The sequence below is a fragment of the Neolamprologus brichardi genome, chromosome 15 (genome assembly GCF_056152115.1).
Source record: "Neolamprologus brichardi isolate AB-2024 chromosome 15, ASM5615211v1, whole genome shotgun sequence".
NCBI classification, from domain to species: Eukaryota; Metazoa; Chordata; class Actinopteri; order Cichliformes; family Cichlidae; genus Neolamprologus; species Neolamprologus brichardi.
In genome coordinates, this window is record NC_142118.1 from 28,898,303 (window position 1) to 28,919,464 (window position 21,162).

Below are 21,162 nucleotides of genomic sequence, written 5' to 3' on the forward strand. Positions count from 1 at the left end.
TACGGGAAAGTAACAGTAATCTAATTACCGTTTTTGCAATAGTAATCCCTTACTTTACTCGTTACTTGAAAAAGTAATCGGATTACAGTAACACGTTACTTGTAACACGTTACTGCCCATCTCTGGTAGACATCACGCTGTTACTCCATACACCTGGACCAAAAGCAAACTGGTAAAGGAAGGGTTTTCATACAATTCATACAAAGCCTGCCTTTATTCAGCACAGCATGTCAGGTTCAAATGCAAGACTGGAGAATAGATATGTAGTCTGTCCTTTCTAGTGGCAGCCATCCTGTTTGAGCTGTGTTTTGAGTGATATGAATCCTGTTAAATGCTGTCATTAATACCTATTGCTCAGCGATATGTTCATTTAAATTAAATGGCTCATGGAGTGCCAGTGATCTGCCATGACTGGTTGGAGGTGTTCTGTTTAGAATGTTGAAATTATCATCAATGAATTTGGACTACATGTCCACTCTTACCTGTTTCTTATTTCTGCCTCTCCTCTTGTAAAACAAAGAAGCCCAATTTGACTGAAATAGAAATTAAAAAAAACTTTAAGAAAATAATGTGATATAGTGTGTTTTTCCTTGCCTGGTAACTAGTGATTTGGCAGCAGAGTGCAGAAGCTAAAATGAACAAATACTCTAGCAGTCTGGCCTTTGCTATTTAGATAATAATAATAATAATAATAATACAAATACAAATACAAATGGCCTGGTTCTTATATAGCATTCAAAGCACTTTATTTATCTCATTCAGACAAGCACTTCTTTCCATCAGTTATTGCATCAGGAGCAACACAGGGTTCTGGACCTTATCAAAAGATACTTTACCATGAAGACTGAAGCAGCCAGGGGTTGAACCACCAGGGTATTCCATTTAGGACACAACATGCTCTAGCCCCTGAGCCACAAGCATACTGATCAGTACATCAGGGCAATGACCCTGCAGACTAGAATAATTTGCACTTTTGTAACATTTTGTAATGACAAACCACTCTGCTCTGAGTGTACTGTATCATCATGATGTCAAGAACACATTTAATTAATCTCAAGTTCACTAAATATAATAAGATGATGTCAGACATTACAATATTTTATTATGACTACTATTACTCCTGACACTTAATCCCCTTGAGCACCCCCAAAAAAGATGTTGCCAATGCTTCAAAGCCCTCAAATCACTAAATGAAAACATTGAACATTTAAATCATGCTCTGTGACCTGCTGTTTAGGTGATCACAATGAAAGAGGAAGGTATGTAAATGAAAAATGTTGTAGGTGTTTTGCCTGAGGATAGGCTTAAAGAATGCAGCCATGCCCACTCTTTACATGAAAGGGCCTTTTCCTCTCACTAATGAGAAACACCAACAGCAGTACTGGAATGTGGTGGGCTAGTATTGCTTCCAGCTGATACTCAAGCACATGGACACTTTCACAGATTTAGAATGTATGTGGAAGAGAAGGTTGTAGCATCTCATCCAGATTTGCATGTTCCCACTCATGTGTAAAGTGTGTTTTCTTTGAGGTTCAGAAGCTGCTTGTCCTTTATTAAACTCTATTACACCCTTTATTTTGCAGTTTTCCTGACCATTCAAAGCACTTTAGATTATTAGCCAGATTTAACCAAACTTACAGTGCTTTATTCAATACATTTAGTCTATAAACTATTAGTTCACTGTATAAAGTGTTAAGGCCATTAAACACTGAGACATTATGAAAAAGTGACATAAAATGCACTTGTTGTGTAACGTACTGCATTTTTGTGAAAAATTCAAAAAAGACAAGCTGGTCCTGATTTTTCAGTAAAATGTCAACAACACTGATTGAATTTGACAAAAATAGAAAATCCAAATTACTTTACTATAGTAAAACTGGCTAACCACCCTCATGTATTAGAATGCCATCCATCCATCCTCTCCCGCTTATTCTTCTCAGTGTAATTGGAGGGCTGGTTAAAAATGTTTTAATTAAAATAAGAGCTCTCTGGCTTTATGCATGATGTCATAAATTACATTAACCAATTAAGTAATTTGGCAAGCTAACCAACAAGCATTTCCACCTTTTTTGCTACCAGTAATTATTGGCAAGCAAGTAAGTTGCTGATAGCCAGCTTGCTGCAACTGAGCTAAGCTGCATACATTTAGCCATGCTTATTGTTTATTACACTAAACCAGTGTAAAATACTGCATTACTTTTAAGAAAAGTGTTCTGTGTAATAATCTGTGCAGTAGTTGCTAGTTTTTGAATAGTGACCCCAACACTGTTCATAACAAAGAGGGGAAATATCTCCAACATGCACAAGCATGTCTCAAAGTGGAGTCAGTGAGAATCAATAAGTGATAATAATTGCTAAATCCTTATCAATACCCCCACCCACAATGTAAAATTACTTTGACACCCCTGATTAAATGCATAAAATACCCTTACAAAAAATAGAGTCAATCTGACATCACTGTTATTAGTTAAATATAAAGAATGAGGTCATTTAATGAAACTGTCCATGAGTTTTTACAGTGTACATTGATAGATGTGGTTAGAGCAGCCTTGGTTTTTCAACATGCCTCTGTGTGAGTATTCAGAAGCTGCTTGTTAACTGGTTAATCCTGAGTAAACAGCCACAGAAGTGAGATTGTGTCAAAAGATGAACACTTGTGTTTATTATCTGATCTCCCCCACCTACCAAACAGCCCCTGCCCTGTTCAAACACATAATATATGCAAATAATAAAACCTGCCACGGGGAACAAGCAGTCACTGCCAGTGAAGTCACCTCTAGTGATAAGATCAGCTTGGTGTTTTACATGCAGGGTGCCTGAATTGCCATCTGTGAGGGTACAGAGGCACACCCAAAACAGAAGGAGATATTCCCTGAACTCTCCCAGCCAGGGCGGGGGACCTGCACAGAGGAAGAAACAAAACGACAGGATCAGGAACCAGGGCCAGATCCACAGTGGGGGTGGGGGGGGTGGACCTGTAATTATACAAGCCAACGGAAACAGCTACCTCTCCCCTCTCACACAAAACTCAGCCATATGAAAAGATCACATATCCGCATCTTTTGTGTGGGCCCGAGTGTACGGTTCCTATATCTTTTGTATAGGAAGCACATAGACAAATCTCCAGTCTTAGCAGCCAAGTTGAGTCAGGTACAATAGATAATAGCATTTTTGTAATAGCATGAGAAAAGCAGTTTTTACTTGGTCCGATTAAGAGCCTCTTTCTCACTGTGCCCTTGTCCCATTCAGACAGGTCAGTGGGCTCCTCCCTGGTGTTTTGTGCAATGCCATTCACAGGGCTCCATCACTCATTACCTCAAACTTTCCTCCGTTTTCATTGCTGTTCAAAAGCCCTCTGTTTGCAAGCATAGCTTCTGGGCTGTACCAGACGCTTAGCAAATCACACAAACAAAAGAAAAACCCAAACTCAAATGTTAACAGTGTTTAAAGCATGCCACAAAACTTTACCAACCGTTGTTCTAAAAATTACATTCTTGCAAAACTAATTAGTATCAGAAACAATGCATTGTGGGAGACATAATGCATCATAAAAACACAACTTTTGCACAGGTTACTACGTACATTCCCAAATTTAGTTACATATTTTTCATTATCTCACTCTCAACTTCCCCATTTTTTAGTAGTTCCAGAAACACCTTCCAAATGTCAAAAAATTCCAAAGATCTTTTTCTAACCACATAGGTCAGTTTCTCAAGAACTAAACTTGATGTTACATTGTTTAAACATTGGTCAAAAGAGGGGCCACCAACATTCTTCCAGGAACGTTTGGCCTGGAGTAAGCAAAGGTCAACCATTTTTTTCTCAGTATGAGATAAATTACAGTCATCTGAATAAATGCCTAAAATACAGACCTTAGGACTTCGTGGTACAGGGGAAGATGTGATCCGAGAAATATATTTTAACACTGAGCACCAAAACTTTTGAATCTCTTCACACTTCTACAAACAGGGGTACAATGAACCTTGGTGATTGGTACACTTATAACATATGTCCAGTATATTAGGATCAAATTTAGTTTTACAGGTAAGACATATGTTCGCATTATCCAGTTAAATTGAATCATTCTCAGTCAGATGTGTGTCTTTAAACATATTTTACTCCACTCAGTGGGTCAAATGGCTTCTTGCCCCGTATCCACTCCTGTCGCTTATTGTCTGAGGTGACTCTATGCTTCTCAACCAACATGTTATAAAACTGAGAGACCAGTCTTCTACCGAAGCAATTTTTTGTAATGTTTTTTGTAATGTGTTTCTAGGATGGAAAATGAAGGCTGTTGCACTGAATTATTTGATTGAGCCAGGATAAAACTTCTAAGTTGTAGATATTTGAAGAAGTGTTTCTGTGGTAAATCAAACTTTGCCATCAACTCACTGAATGACATTAGATTATGATCCTCATATACATCTTGTATTTTTACTATGCCCTTATTTGGGTAATATGGTCATCTTTATTATGTGTTAAACAATGTTACTCCTCTTTACATACTGTAAAGTGTAGATGCCAGACCAAATTTAAGCAAACTTTAAATATACCCTAAGGCTGTTTGTGTACAATTACAACTGAAATGGCAGGTGTAATATTAGAGGTATAAAGCAGTTATTGCAGAGAACAGCAGGGTGACTTGGCTCAGGGAACAAAATCTAAAGCCTAAATGTTTTTAGTTTGTACTACAAACATACTGGGTTTTTTTGGTGGTGAATGACGAAACAGCATCCAGACTCAGCATCAGTGTAGTGTTTGACACCTATGGATGAAGGGTATGGGTTATGAAGGTTTGTTTGTTCAGTATATAATTTGCATAGTGGCAACAGTAATGTTTACTGTCAGAGAACTAGGCCAAATAAGTTTTATATGTTCCTTCTCTGTGATCACTAAAAGTCCTCGAAGGGACTTTAAATGTAGTCAGTAGCAAAAATGTTCAGCTAATCATTTTGGGTTAACAATGGCCATAAAACCTAAATGTCCAGTAAGCAGAGTTAACTTTGCCAGCTCCTGTTCTGGGATTGCAGCAGGGCTGGGATTTTGTTGCATCAACGGAGCTTCTCTGAGAAACATCTGGACCTTTCTTCACAATTCATTATACGCTGTTTGACTCATGAATGCAACTGCATAACAGACTGTCTGTTAGTTATCAGACGCCCAGTGCAAGTAAAAGGCACTAACACCAAAAATTACCTTTATGGAAAAAGAAAACAGGTGTAAGTTTACCAAGACTAGGATCTCAAAACTGACAGTGAAATGGAATCCCGCCCATTTTCTCTCATACACCTACTGTGAAAATGGGAGACAGTAAATAATCAATACATAAATATAACTCTGTTATTTATAGAACATATAGAACATTGTGAATTTTCTCAGCTGATACTAATATCAAATATTATATAAATATTAAATTAACAGTTTGGCTAATATCAGTATTTCTTATTTTTCTTTTTTCTTATTTCACCATTTTTCCAGGATGAATAATCTTATCTGAAGCTTTCTTTCTTCTGACTTATGTTAGCTAAGGAAGTTTCTGTCAAAATATGCTTTTATATACATTCGTTTTTCACATATACCAAGTTTTTGCTTCAGTATCTTTCAGGGTTTCTTTGCTGTGTAGTTCTTGAAAATGCACATAATGTACATTTTGGAGAGCATCAGTGATCAGTGCCAACCATTCTAGTAAAATCACTGCACAGGGACATCTAGGTGTCTCAGATCACTGAGCTTGTTGAGCAGCTCAGCAGCAGCATAGCTCCTTTCTATCTGAAATTCTATATCCTCTAATTAGCAGAACAATAAATAATTGTCTATCCCCCTCTTTTGAAAACCACAACACCTGCAAGTCCAGCTTAAAAAAAGCTGGACTTGTTCTGAAACTCTGAATCACAACAGTTGTGTTACATGGAGAAGAATGAGAGTGGAATTACTCTAAAGAAAGCCATCAACTGTACACATACTTCCACCATTAGGTAATAGTAAGTGGAAAAATCAGCCAAACCACTGCTGTAGACTTTGTGTAATGGGACAGGCTAATGGTGTTATTGAGATCAGTCTGAAGTCAAGGTCCACACAGACATTCTGCATGAAACATTTGTAGTTAAAGTGCCACAAGGATACATAATAACATCATGTCTCTGCGCCGGTTTAGCTCACTCGGTTTAGCAGGGGACCAGGTGCCATGGCTGAAAGCAGTCGACGGGTTCAAATCTGACCAGTGGCCCTTTGGTGCATGTCTTCCCCTCTCTCCCTCTGCTTTCCTGTCATTCCTTGCTGTAAAAATGCCCAAAAAATATATATAAAAAGTTGGCAGTTGATAAACTTTTTACTATTTTCACATTTGAATCACCATATTTGGAGCTACAGTGAGTGCATAAAGTGCTCAGGTAGCTAGCAAGGTTATAAGATGACCCTGGTCTGCCCGGCATCCAACCAAGTCCAAGTCCAATCTTTTTTTGGAGGGGGGGTTTCCTTGTTTTTTGTAGGATCTTTGTTTTACTCTGATAATGTAAGGATCTGCTTTCTCAATAGTTTAACTTGGTAAACAACCGTAACATAAAAGTGCAATTAAAACATTGTACTAAATGGTTAATGGATTTTGACCATATTAACAACCTTCTTATGTAGTTCAGCTATTTTTGTTGGAACTGCATTTGTTACACTGAAAATGATGGCGATGCTAAGCTTTATGTGATTAATAGATCTAGTGTTATGGAAACATGGCATCCTATGGCCTATAGTCAAATACTTCAAAACTTAGCACCAGCGTGGCCCTCTCCATTCCTTTCACTATGCTGACGTCACTTTAGAACAAATAGCATTATCTGACCTATTTTTACAGACCATGATAGGTAAGATAGCCACTTGTCGCTAATTTTTCAACTAAGCTCCTGTAAGTGCTTCAGGGCAACTAGTCTAATATCATCATACACTACCCTCACCAGTTCATGTCCTGGATAGACATACCTGCTAACCAAGACTGCTAGTGCTAACTTAACACTTAATACTCTTGTCCACATTGGGTAGGTTGTGGCTCTGAAACACCAACTTGGTACAACCACTGACTGAACCTGAGGCTTTGAAATGGAAAAGCTTGCACCAGTTGGCGCCACTGGGCATGTCTAGCTGCTCAGTTATGGCAATGAAAAAGTTTATATGGACAAAAGGGGAATTTAAAATGTGGATTATAAAAAACAATGCAACAGCTCTGAGACTGCACAAGTATTAGTTCTTCTTTCTGTAAATCTTTTTTTATGTTCAATGAGAAATGAGGAATTATAAGGAAGCCTGTGAATGTTTGTGGGTTTTCCCTGTTAAATACAAATGTTAGTGTTCCCACATAAGAAAGATTTGATAGTGTTTTAGCCACTAGACCTCGTATGGGTTTTAAACATTTCCCCACAACAAATTGAATTGTAAATGAAGAGTTTCTGATTCATCATATATGTAATCTCTACAAAAATTTTGAATATTCCAAGGGGATTTTTTCTAATCACATGCTTTGCCAGATGTCCGAGAATGAGACACAGAACTATTCTTATCTGAAACAACGAAACCTGGGAATTTCAGCCAACTAGCTATTTAGTGGTTTGGGTTTGTTTGGTTTTTTTTTTAATTAAAAGGTATTTTAACTTGGAGACTTGGAGCTGGTTCTATAGAAGAAGGGTATGAAAGCTAAAAGCTCTCAAGTCTACTTTTAAATAGCCTAGTAACCACAACTAAGCCTGTTGTCTGAGAGTGAAGTGCTCTATTGGAGAGATATGTTACTATGAGGTCTTTAAGATAATATTGGACTTGATTATTCAACATGTGAGAAGAACTATTTGGGTGGCTGTAGCTCAGGAGGTAGAGCAGGTCACCTACTGATCGGAAGGTTGGAGGTTCGATCCCAGGCTCCTCCAGTCTGCGTGCCAAGTATCCTTGGGCAAGATACTAACCCCAAGTTGCTCTCCGATGCGTCCATCGGAGTATGAATGTGTGTGAATGTAGTTAGAAAAAGCACTAAAGTATAGATAAAGTGCTTGTGAGAATGGGTGTGACTGGGTGAATGTGGCATGTTGTATAGAGCGCTTTGAGTACTCCGGGAGAGTAGAAAAGCGCTATATAAGAATCAGTCCAACTATTTTAATTTCAACTCCAGGTCAAAAATTGACTCCAAGATTCCTCACAGTGTTACTTATATTTAAGATGAAAGTTATAATTAAATTATAACTATAATTAATGGTAGGACATCTTTTAGCAGTCTTGTAGGAATGGGGTCTACCATTCACACTGATAGCTTGGGGCAAGTGATTACTGAAGTTAACTCAGAAAGAGCACTTCTAAATCAGTATGAATCTGAAAGTGCATGTAAATGATGATATATTACTGATATTGTTATGAATATTATTAGGTACCTGCTCAACATTGTGATCACGGATCTTCTGAAAACCTGAGTTAACTCTATGGTTTGCATTTCTGGGGGGAAAAAAGTACTGCTTTGCATTGCACTTGATAACATTTTAAAAACCGGGAAACTGAAACTGCTCCAGGAAGCCCACCTGTTACTGTACAGAACTAGCTTTGCCAGCTCTGCTTCTATCTCAGTGAGCTGAGGACAGTTGCCTTTGCCTCTGTAATGGATTTGCATTGCAAATGTGTGCTGAGGGACCTGTTTGAACACTCTCAACCTCCCCCATGGGGCACACCGCACGGTCGTCAACAAGACTGCAGTTGGTACTCTCCCAGCCCCCAACTTTCTATATACATGTGTTGGGAGGTTACCACCCTCCCAACACACACACACACACACACACACACACACACACACACACACACACACACACACACACGTACAGTAGGTGTTTGTTGTTTGTTGGGAAAGTTCCTGAATCCACCCAAACCTGATTGTCATCTTTGTCTCATGGAGTTGTTTTGGTAATATTCCACCTCTGACTTTCTATCAGACAGAAATGGTCTCTGCTCTGTGCAGTTCAACTACCATTAGTAGATTGTAGGTAGTAGGTGTTTACATCCGTATATAATGTCAAGATGTGATTTAAATCCATTCAAAACTTCTGTTTGGTCAAAACCTAGTCATATTGATAAATCAATGGTGGATACTGTTGTCCAATCAACAGATAAAAACAAACAAGAAAAAAAAACACATCCTTGGGTGGCTGCTAATATGCCTGGATGGTCAATCCAAATAAAAGCTTTGGTTAGGTGATCTGACTGTTTGTGTCTCAAATGTAAAACAGCAACACTTGCTTCACCTGTTTGAGCTAAACGAAATTTTGGCACCTTTATGGCACAACATTCACATCTTAGTTGCCAAACGCACACTTTATATATTTATTTTAAAGTCATTTTCCATTTAAATGCAAACAAGTGATGTCTTGGTTAAGTGAGACGTCACATAAATGTAGCTAACTTCAGTTACTCCTCTGTACCTTGAGTGCAGCGCTGCCGTCTATTGTTTCCTCCCTAAACCCCGCCCAAGCCCTGAGTGGAAGCTGTAATTGGCCGAACCGAAGAGCGGTGCCGTCATCGCTCGGAGCGCCCATTCATCCCTGCACTTGGGCGTTGGACCCCACGTCTTATTAGCAACAAGGGAAATTTCTCCATTTTGCAGCCTGTCTACAGCGACACGGCCACCAGCCTGGGATTTTATTACTTCATCTCACCTGCCAGCTTTCTCCTGCTCTGCTGAAGAATCCTCCACACTCTGACTGGAGTTTGCTTTACATTTTCCCTGTGAACTTTTTCTTTGTGCGCGCACACACATACACACACACACACAGTGGGAGCGCGAGAGGGGGCTACCAGTGAAGAGCTTTGCGTTTCAACAAAGAGGCTTGTGGGTCTTTGTTCGCTTTTTTGGATCGGTCGAGTTTCTTTGTTGGAGCGAAAAGCATGGGAGCGCAATTGTCCAAGACAGCTGGAAATGCTGAAACCGCGGCTGAAAAGCCAGGAGAGGCGGCAGCTTCACCCACCAAGACCAACGGACAGGTAAATGATATTTTAACATCCGTCAGGGGACAATTTGGTTGTTGTGGAAAGGGAGGGAGGGGGGAATCTGAGCACTGGGGGCGCCATCCGTGCGTAATTGTGGATGAATTGAACGGGTATTAAATGTAGAAAGAAAAGATTCAGCTAATTTAACGGATGATTTTATTCCTGCAGTTTATCAGGGGAAATGCGCGCGGATTTCTTTTTTTAAGGTCATCAATCAAAACAAAGCAGTTTCATAGATTGAGATTATTTGCTCGGGGTTTTGTGACAAAGCCAATCAAAAGACAAGAATGGAGTCGTGTTCAATTTCTTCTCGCCGAGTTTGACTTTAATTCTTAATTTTAAGACGATGACGAGGTGCTGTAGCTTTGGATGAGGTTATTTGGGAAGTTGCTGAATAAGGCGAGATGCACGACGGCCAACAAAGGCTCCGTGCGCTCGGAGCACCACGCCTTTTGTTACAGATGCTCGGCTGGAAAGTGGAGATGGCAGCCTGCTATCACACAAGGAGAAGGGGGGGGGGGGGGGGGGGGGGGGCAGAGGCTTGGGGAGGGGGCCAGCGGTGCGCCCCGGAGAGAAAGCAGCCTACGTTTTCTTTTTTCTTTTTAGATGGATTTCAAAGGTTAGGTGAGACCGTAATTCAGAAGTTCGTTTAGATTTGCTAAATATAAAAAGAAATTGCGTCTGAACTCTGCTCGCGGTCATGTGGGAGACTAAGAGCAGCTGCTGGTTCAATGAGCAGCTGGCTTGCTGTGGAACGGCCACGTAGCGACCCCTTGCGGTCCTTGCTCTCTCGTGTTCAGGATGTGAATGAAATTCTGGGTGAAAAAAATACAAGAAGCTGCTACCTCATAACATATTTATGTGTGTGGTGTATCCACATAGCTCGATGGCGGTTATTAGACGTGTTCCACTGTTTTTGCTGTGAAAATGAGAAACCGAGCCTGGGCTGAAGTTGGATGGTGTCTGCTGCCCCTGCTGCTCACCACTGGCACTGTACTTACAGAGGACCAGCTCTGTGCATGACATTAACAGCTTCTGTCTCTCTTTTTAGGAAAACGGACATGTTAAAGCCAATGGAGATGCCTCTCCTGCTGCAGCCGAAAACGAGAACGGCAAAGAGGAGGTGCAAGCCAATGGTAGCGCAACAGCCGAGGACACCCCCAAGGAGGAGACAGAGAAAGCCGAGGCCGCCCCCACTGAGAAGGAGGCTGCAGATGCAGAGAAGGTAGAGGCAGCGTCTCCTGCTGAAGGAGAGGCAGCTGCCAAGGCTGAGGATGGTGCCGCAGCTTCTACCAGCACCGAGACCCCGAAGAAGAAGAAGAAGAAATTCTCCTTCAAAAAATCCTTCAAGCTAAGTGGCTTTTCCTTCAAGAAGTCCAAAAAGGAGACGGGCGATGGGGCCGAGAACGAGGAGGCAGCTGCAGCGGCGGCACCTGCAGAGGAGCCCAAAGCCGAGGCCGCAGAGGCAACAGCGGCCGCTGCTGACGAGGAGACCAAGCCTGCTGAAGGCGAGGCTGCACCTGCCACTGAGCAGCCCAAGGAGGAAGTAGTGGCCAAGCCGGAGGAGGAGGCAGCAGCGGTGGCTGCACCAGCAGCAGAAAAGCCTGCAGAGGAGGCCAAGGAGGCCCCAGCCACAGAAGAGCCAAAGGCAGAGGAGAAGTCGGCTGAACCTGTGGCCGAGGAGGCGCCCAAAACAGAGGAGGCTCCCTCAGCTTCACAAGAAGCAGAATCAGCAGAAGCTCCAGCTGCTCCCACTGAGGCTGCTGAATAAAAGCTGAAAGTGGAAGAAAGTTTCTTTTCTTTTCTTTTTCTTTTTTTTTAAGGAGGAAAAAAAAGATAATCAAAGAACATTTCCCTGCTTGGAGAGATGCCACATCATGGCTTTGAAGAACTTTTCTTTAACCAGGGATATTTTAAAGCTTTTTCTTTATTTTTAGTTTCCATTCTCCCCTTACGCAAAACTCATCTCAGCCCTTTGTTACTAGCATTCCAGCAGGCTGTGGAGATGGGTTGGCCTCAATATGTACAACTGATTAAATACATCCACACTCTGCCATATATTTTTACATCAGTATTACGTTTTTTATACAAAATATAAACAAAAAGTATGGACATGCCCATGGTATGAAGGGGACCAGGGTACAGTTGTAAATGAAGAGGTGGGGGAGGGTTCAGGAAGGACATCTGGGTGGGTGGGGCTGTCCTGGGAAATGTGCTACAGGCAATAATCAAGAGCAGTCAAGACCGAAATCTATATCCACCATACGGTTTACAACACTAAAATCGTTTTTACAAGACAACAAGTCCCAGAGTTAGGTTTTTAGGAAGTCATATAAAACCATAGGAGCGTTTCACTTCTCATTAGCTCTCAGTGATTCCGTAGAAATACAAGTTGTATAGGCTTTATTGTTTATTGCTGGTTTTATGACCTTAATAAAAATGTAAGTATGTATAGGCGGGGGTCTTTTTAACTGTGATTATTGTACAAAATGAAATTTTGATCTCAAGAAGCACATAATGTTTGCTCTTTTTTCCACCCGCTCGTTTTTGTATGATACCAACACAAATACACACATACAGACATGCAAACACACAAAAGGTCCTTAAGGAATTTTGAACTACAAAACCAAGCTGTGATAAGTGGAATGGTAAACTGTTTATATACTGTATGGGTTTTTTTTGTTTGTTTTCAATTCAATTCCAGCTGGCAGTTTTTTTCCAGTCGTCTTTGACTCGAGTTAAGGAATCTATCAGATGCAAATGTTTGTGTAGCATCTTGTTTTGCTCTCTTTTTCCTTTTGTAAATACTGGAGAAGCTTTGACCAATTTGACTTAGAGATGGAATGTAACTTTGCTTACAAACCAATTGCTATTAAACTCCTCTGCTTAAGGTGTTCTAATTTTCTGTGAGCACACTAAAAGCAACAATAAATGTGAATAAAATTTCAGCCGCATCTGTCATCATTTGTTCTTTGAAAGAAAGATTTTGTTCTCTACCTTAAGGTAAGCCAAATCTTATTTTGACAGCTGATTCCAATACTTAAAAAAAATTGTCTTGATATCACTTAGCTCTTCATCATTTGATGTCATATACCAAATAAATGCATCTGCTGGTATTACTTAAAGGAACAGACTTCAGACCGTGTTGACGAATGAAGCTGGTCTCACCAAATAACGACAATAATCAGTGCTTAACAATTCAGTTGTTTTATTAAGTATATTATCTTCAATAGGGGTCTGTGAATTGGTCCATGTGCTTTTGGGTGATTTGAGGTCATCAAGTCAAGAAGCTGTGCACCTTATATGTTTGGCTGTGAGGATGAAGTTGATAACTGATAACTTCATCTTTTATAAAACAAAAATAATCAGTTTGAATTGCATTCTGAAACTATTGCATTCACTACAATGGTTTCTGCTTCTTTAGCTTGAGGGAGGGGCCTACTCAGGGATGTTTTGACAAAGAGGCATCTTATTCACCTGAACATGTCCATGGAACCAAAAAGCATGTAAGCTGTGCATTTCTTGAGATTATCAGAAACACTAATAGTCAACACAGACAAGGTTTAAGTACAGGTGGCAGGAAAAGCTGCCGCGCTAAGGCTGAGACAGCAAAGAAAGAGGCACCCAGGGATACTAGCAACGACGGCTTTCTACGTCTCATTTGACCTCATAGTACCTTATTATCCTAGCAGAGCACTTGGTTCCTAAAAGAAGAATGAGAGGAAGAACTTTCAGCTATCAGGTCCGTCTGCTATGGAGGCAGCTGCCAGTTTTGGATTGGGAGACCCTTTCTAGGTGTCTGTTTAGCACCTAAAACAATAGTCTTTGATAAAACATGTATTTAGGGCTGCATCAAGTGACCCTGAACCATGCCTGCAATAGCCTTAGGGTGCTGGGGGACTTCCTATGATGCACTGAGAGTTCAGATGCAACTGAAAAACTTTAGACCCTCCTACTCTCCTCACAGAGGTCCAAGGGATCTCTAATATATGGTGACGCTATTTGTAGAGAATTGATTGGTCAGAGAGTGGGGTTTTCATACCTGCTGATTTATCACAGCGTAATAAAATCACATTTATAGCATGCCATAAAGTTCTAACAATTCAGAATTTGAATTACATTGTAATATGATAATAATAATAATGCTACTGCTACTATCACTAATCTTAATATAATGATCATAGTGTATGCATGTCTGTTTCCTCCTAGACATGTTGATCAGTCAAACTGCCTCTGGTACCAGGATTATCACTATCTACATAGTTTTGGGGAATTATTTTTTTGAAACTCAAATCTAATTACATTGAATATTTTTAATCTATTAAATATGTTCACCATAATAAATCTTTAACTGGGATTTTTTAAGACTATTCATTGCAACAATAATAAAAGACTCGATCTAGCCTCAACCAGAGGGATAAAGCAGGTGGATGGTAATGCTGTGCAGTGTGTGAGTAGGGCGGAGTTTTTGAAATCACTAGAAAAAGTATGACAGTCCTTCAAGGTCTACATGTAAGGCAGCAGACTCTGCAGAAACACTCATGTCCACACCAGCCTTACACTGACAGACTGCTTTTCCAGCTGTGTCAGTCAGCAGGGGCCAGCGCCGGTCGCTCCTGGCTACCATATTCATGCATTTTTTCACTTCAAAATATCACTTTCTGAGATATTTTGATGAACTGGCAAAAATCCTCTGAAGGGGAATTTTTTAAAACTTACTACAGAAGTTTCTGCATTTGGAGGGAGTTACGGCTGACCCAGCACACCCAGGGGAGCAGCAGAGGCATATGCCTTTCAATTACAGGAAGTGGTTGGCATCAAAGACGAGCCTTAGATAACTGCGAGACACTGTGACTGAGGTCAAAAGCACTACGCTGTGGAGCATTATCGGAAAAGTAAAGGTGTGTACGTGTTGACTCGAATGGCTTTTTATTGAGTAAAAACTTGTAAATTCTGCAAAAATATAATGTGTACCTTCTTCTCTGTTAGTAAAAAGCTGGTCTTTCTACTGTCACTGATGAGTGCAGGTAGCTGAGAAGTCTTTGAGGAAAAAAGATTATTATGATGCAAAATTTTCAAGTACACTTTTTTATACACCATTCACAACAGCTCACTAATAAAAACTACAGCAGCAACAGAAAGCTGGAGGCTTTAATGTTTGAGGATTTGCTCGAGTCTTGCTTTAGCTTTAAGTTTTACACAAAGCAGATGCAACTTATTTAAACTAACTGAATGAGAAGCTAATCCTTTTTAGCTTCTATGATGTTCTTTGTCACATCTTAAACTAGATGTTATTGTTGTCAAGGTTAACATTGCTCATGTTACTATCCAAAACATCAGCCCTATGGTATGTAGTTGCTCAGATGAAAGTCACGCCAAATGAAAAAAACCAATAAATATATATATGTGTTATCTTACTAACTAATTGAAACAGGCTGTGTTTAACATTTTTAAGCTTGTTGTCACATGCAGCTTGTGTGGGATGGCCCAGACAAGAATGGTTCTCGGTATTCAGTAATATGCAGTTCTCTGAGATTACAATCATATTTACAAACACATTCTTGATGAAGAGATTTTCTGTGGTACAAGTTTGCTGTGCAGGCGTTTGCATATTACACAATGGCACTAAAAAGACCGACTGTGTCTTTCTAACATTACAAACCATTGGTTATGCAGACATTTAAGCATGGAGACTTGAGTCATGCTCAGTCTGCAGGATTCACTTTAATAATAAACATAATTTCCCATTTTTCTTTTCTGTTCAGTCACACATTCTTACACCTCGTTTCTCCACATTTATCTTGTAAGAAAAACACAGTATTAAATCAGGTTCATAATTTAAACTCACTTGGTTTCCTTGTTTCCTCTGTATACAAATACAAAATAAGTGCTAGATTCACAGTTTATTATATATAAACTGCAACTTGCTGCTTCCCAGCAGTAATAATATATCCTTCAGTTGCACCAGAAGCGATGTGTCAAAGAGCTACATCTGAGACAACATAAAATATATGCAGTAAGGCCTTCCATCTTGTTACATTGCATGTTTGAGGAAGAGCAACTTTCCTTTCAACTTGCCCACACTTCCCTCTTGTGGCAAAAACACACAATTACATTTCTAGGAACCAACTAAAAGCGGCTGCAGTACTGTGGTGAGTTTTCCCACCAAGAAATTCTTAAAGGAAATGACAGTTGTTGTTATCATACATGTGTAGGTGCCACATATACTAACTATAAGAGCACTTCTGTCACTATGTACAAATGAGGAAACGGTGTCAGTATTATAGATTTCATTTTGTACAAAATATTCTTTCTGTAAAGAAAACCAAATAAGCTGATGTCCATATTCAAAAGGCAGTAAAGGGGGATGAGTTAGAGCTCTTTATCAGCTGCAGTACCGTGCTGTACTTGGAAGAGTGACATTTTCGTCATACCCAAATTCCCATCTGCACGTCCCAGGTTTTTCATCTGACCTCTAACCTCAGCCTTGCATCCTACTAGATAGACAATGTGCAATTGTGATAGCAGCAGTGGTAGTATCTAGATTTTTTTTTTTTTAAAGCTTATTGAATGTCTTAATTATAGAGTCTTTACCTTACATAGAAAATGGCATGTGTGTTGTGGACTAGCACTACATAAATAGCAAGTGTGCTTTGAGCTGGTAGAAAGCTAGCAGAAACTTAAATATCAACTTGTTACAACCAAAGTATTGCAGGGGAGCATCTCCTTCAATATTCGAGGTAACAGAATGTAAAACTGATGGTTTGTGTGGGCTCATCAAAGTTAGACACCAGAAGATTGTAAAAATGTTGCCTGGTCTAATCAGTGTCAGTTTTTCTTGGGACATTCAGATGATATTATCTGTATTTGGAGTACACAACAAGAAAGCATGCTTAATGATTAGAACTTAATATTAAGAATTAACACAATTAATTTAAGTCATCTTGCTGCTGTTGCTTCCTTTAGGTCACTAGCAGCAAAAGCAGATAAAAGCTGAAACTTGGTGTGTTTAGGTGCATATAAATACTATATTCATTGTTTTTCCTTTGATATCTGCCTAACTATGTCCCAGAACAAGTGAAGCTTAACATCATTCCAGTGTCATATTGTACATGTAACATGTTTCTGTTTCATCTGACCTGCTTTTGGCCTTTAAGATCTCAAACCACTTGGTGGAGGCCTTGTACGATATGTCATAGTACCAGAAGTTTTTGCTCCAATATTACATTTTTCAAAGCAGGAACTTTTTTTCTGTATGATGTAAGGGGGCAAATTTCCATCAGCATTACATAGACCAGGGGTGTCAAACTCAAATACACAGTGGGCCAAAATTCAAAACTGGAACAAAGTCGCGGGCTAACGTTAATATTTATTAAAATATATTTATTCCTCCAGATATAAGAATGAATCTTTTCTTATGGACTCAAACACGTTTTGCTGAAAAACTGAATATGGAACAAGCAAAGCTTAATACTAAACAATATATATATTAGCTGTATAATACCAGTAGGCCAGCTCTAATAATAATTTGGTATGGCTTCGCGGGCCAAATGTAATTAGGCTGCGGGCCAAATTTGGCCCGCGGGCCAGAGTTTGACACCTATGACATAGACTAACAAATGAGTGTTGGCTGTGTGGGCTCTGGATTTGTGGACCCAGTTTGAGAGACACAAAGGGTAGGAGTAACTGAAAATGAGCATTTAATGTCAATGAATCTAAAGTACAGGTACAAACAGAAATAAAACACTAGGAGAAACAGTCTCAGAGCACAGATATAGAAAAGTGGGATACAGGCAGATGTGAGGGACAACACAATAATGAACAGAAGCAGAGACAACATAGACACCACATAACAAAGGGAGAGGTAACAGGCGGAGTCTCTTCAGACCGGCTGCTGTCCGCACCTGGTGGTGATTTGGTTACCGGTATTTAAGTCTTCTCCAGATCTTCTGCTAACCTACGTTAGTGAAAGCCCGGCAAGTAATCTTGTGTGTTCATAGTGATCGCACCACGCTTACCTCGCTTCTGTCCCCGTGTTTTAGTGATCCCTCGGATCCTCGTTTCTCCACGACAATATTCACGCTCACCTGAACGCTGATCTTCAGTTCAATTCAATTTTATTTATACAGCGCCAAATCACAACAGAAGTCGCCTCAAGGCACTTTATATTGTAAGGTAGACCCTACAATAATACATACAGAGAAAAACCCAACAATCATATAACCCTCTATGAGCAAGCACTTTGGCGACAGTGGGAAGGAAAAACACCCTTTTAACAGGAAGAAACCTCCAGCAGAACCAGGTTCAGGAAGGTGCAGCCATCTGCAGCGACCGGTTGGGGTGAGAGAAGAAAGACGGGATAGAAGACATGCAGATCTTCTCGGTACTTCACAGCCACGATTCATGCTCGTGCTCCGGGATTCACTGGATCATTCTGTCAGGACTCACCACCAACAGGATGCTCACCTGGGCCTCTTTGACCGCCTCTCCCGTGCTGTGCTCCACCTGCTAACCAGTAAGACGCTAAAATTAACAAAGTTCTCTATTCTGACAAGACAGTGGCTGTATCCCTCTCTTACAGTGACTCAGAGCACCACCATTTGAACCACCAAGTCCCCCTTTATCTCTCACTTTATGTCCACCATTCCCTGAAGCCTGTGTTTATCATAGGTCACAGTTTATGTGTGGTATTCTAAGCACTGAAACATTTTCTGTAAATGAAGCTTTCAAATCTGGGCCTCTGTCTGTATCTGCATTTGGGTCCATTCACTCAGCCTGGCCACCCCGCTATAACACCATGAAGAGCCACAGAGAATCGACAAGACTTTTGAACTTCCATACATGGGGAATCATATGTGGAGTGACCTATCTACTAATCGGAAGGTTGGTGGTTTGATCACTGCCGGCAAGATGCTGAATTCTGAGTTGCTTCCCAGTGTGCTCATCGGAGTTTGAATGTTAGAAAGCACTTAGGCACTCAAACAGTGGCTATGTGAACAGGTGTGAAATAGGCATGTTGTATGAAACACAGTGCTCAAGTAGAGTAGAACAGTTATCATCATTTACAAATGATGGACTAAATGTATATTTATATGAGATTTAAACCTTTACTTAATCACACATCACTAGATCATGAATGAAGCGAAAGGAAAGGTCTCCTTAACTTAACTTTTATTTACACATTTATGCAAAACTTACTGATAAAATACAACAATAAAAAACCCCTAGCAGACTGGTATTTGCTTTATTGACTGAACTGATCCTTCATCTTTGGATTTAATTAGAATACAAAATCTTGAATAAACCACATTCTTCAATGTCAAATTACAGTTTTACTGCAGTGTTATATAATCCATGGATATTAGTACATTTTTTATACCTTATGTACTTTGAACTGAGGACATGGGCCACATCCACAAAATGTAATTTTCAGTAATCCAGTTTTCTTTCAATGGGAATGCTACCGTGGTTAGCCTTATCATCATTGGACATAATAACAACTCTCTAAACCACAACAAGGTTGGAGCCTAATCATATAGCTGTTAATACGCCACATATGTTGGTACGTTCTAAGCATTGCTGGAAACCTGAGTGTGTGAGCCTGAGCTCAGGGTTAATGAAACCCTAACTGACAGATAACTGTCTGCATTTGTAGATCACTACATGCATTTGTGGATCTGCCACAGCAACTCTATAACAAAGGTCAGGTGTAAAAACAATTGCCAATTGTAAGGCTGGGAGAACTGTGACTGATATCTGTGCATGCCTACAGATTTATTTACACCCTCCCTAATCTGAATACGCACACAGATCTCAGTACACATATTTAGATCAAAATACACACAAATGGTAAATGGACTGGTTCTTATATAGTGCTTTTCTACTCTATCTGAGCACTCAAAGCAACTAATTTATTCACACAATCACACAAGCACTTTTTCTAAGCTTTTAAGTGCTTATTCATACATCGGAGAGCAACATGGGGTTAGTATCTTGCCCAAGGATATTTGGCATGCAGACTGGAGGAGCCTTGGATCGAACCACAAACCTTTCAGTTAGTAAGTGACCTGCTCTACCACCTGAGCTACAGCCATGGTCACGTACCTGAATATGCACACATGCATTTCAATACACATATATTTTTTGTATATAGTACACAATATAATATAGTTCTGTTCATGTAGGCGATGAATCTTCCTCAAAAGTTGAAACTTCTACCAACCAGTCATATCTATCTGTTTGAACGACACAAAGACGACTAAGGAGCTTGGAAAAAAGTGACTGTACTTCTTTGAGTTTCTTGACGATGTTTCACCTCCTATCCGGAAACTTAAAAGAAGTCCAGTGGCTTTTTTTTCCAATCTCCTTAGGCTACCATGACCTGGATAACTGAGAACCTACTCAGAGATACAAAGAAGAATTTCAGATGGTGCCTTTGATGTGAAATGGACAGGTCCGTTTTTGATCAGCTCACAGCAGCAGCAGAAATCGGACAGTAATAGAAAAGAGATTGAAAAGGCAGTTTGTGTAATGACTGATGAATGCTGAAAGTCCAGAGGAAAGAAATTTAATAAGATGTGGAGTTAACCCTAAACTAAACTTGTTAACTAAAAACAATCAACATATATAGACACACATCGAGTATGAAATTTCTCTGAAACAGAACATCTCTACAGATATCTGACATCATCATGAAACTTTCCCTTGTTTTTTTTTTTGTTGTTAAAGATTATGTCAGGGTATGGGTCCTATTAACACATAGTGAGTGAAAAAAGGTGACTAAAAAGGAAAAACTCAATGCATCATGGGAATCCCCCAGCAGCCTACACCTATTGCAGCATAACTAAGGGAGGATTCAGGGTCACCTGGTTCAGCCCTAACTATATGCTTTAGCAAAAAGGAAAGTTTTAAGCCTAATCTTAAAAGTAGAGATAGTGTCTGTCTCCCGAATCCAAACAGGAAGCTGGTTCCACAGAAGAGGGGCCTGAAAACTGAAGGCTCTGCCTCCCATTCTACTTTTAAATACTCTAGGAACAACAAGAAGGCCTGCAGTGTGAGAGCAAAGTTCTCCAATAGGGTGATATGGTACTACAAGGTCATTAAGATAAGATGGGGCCTGATTATTTAAGACCTTGTATGTGAGGAGCAGGATTTTGAATTCAA

At 40.0% G+C, this 21,162-nt stretch overlaps 1 protein-coding gene across 1 annotated transcript; it reads left to right on the plus strand.

The window, feature by feature from the left end:
• Nucleotides 1-9,530: 9,530 nt before the first annotated feature.
• marcksa (myristoylated alanine-rich protein kinase C substrate a) lies at nucleotides 9,531-12,947 on the plus strand. Its single transcript, XM_006796238.3, has 2 exons — nucleotides 9,531-9,993; nucleotides 11,051-12,947. Exons 1-2 carry the CDS (start codon nucleotides 9,898-9,900, stop codon nucleotides 11,768-11,770), a joined length of 816 nt encoding a protein of 271 aa, XP_006796301.1. The 5' UTR covers nucleotides 9,531-9,897; the 3' UTR covers nucleotides 11,771-12,947.
• The last annotated feature ends 8,215 nt before the right edge of the window (nucleotides 12,948-21,162 follow it).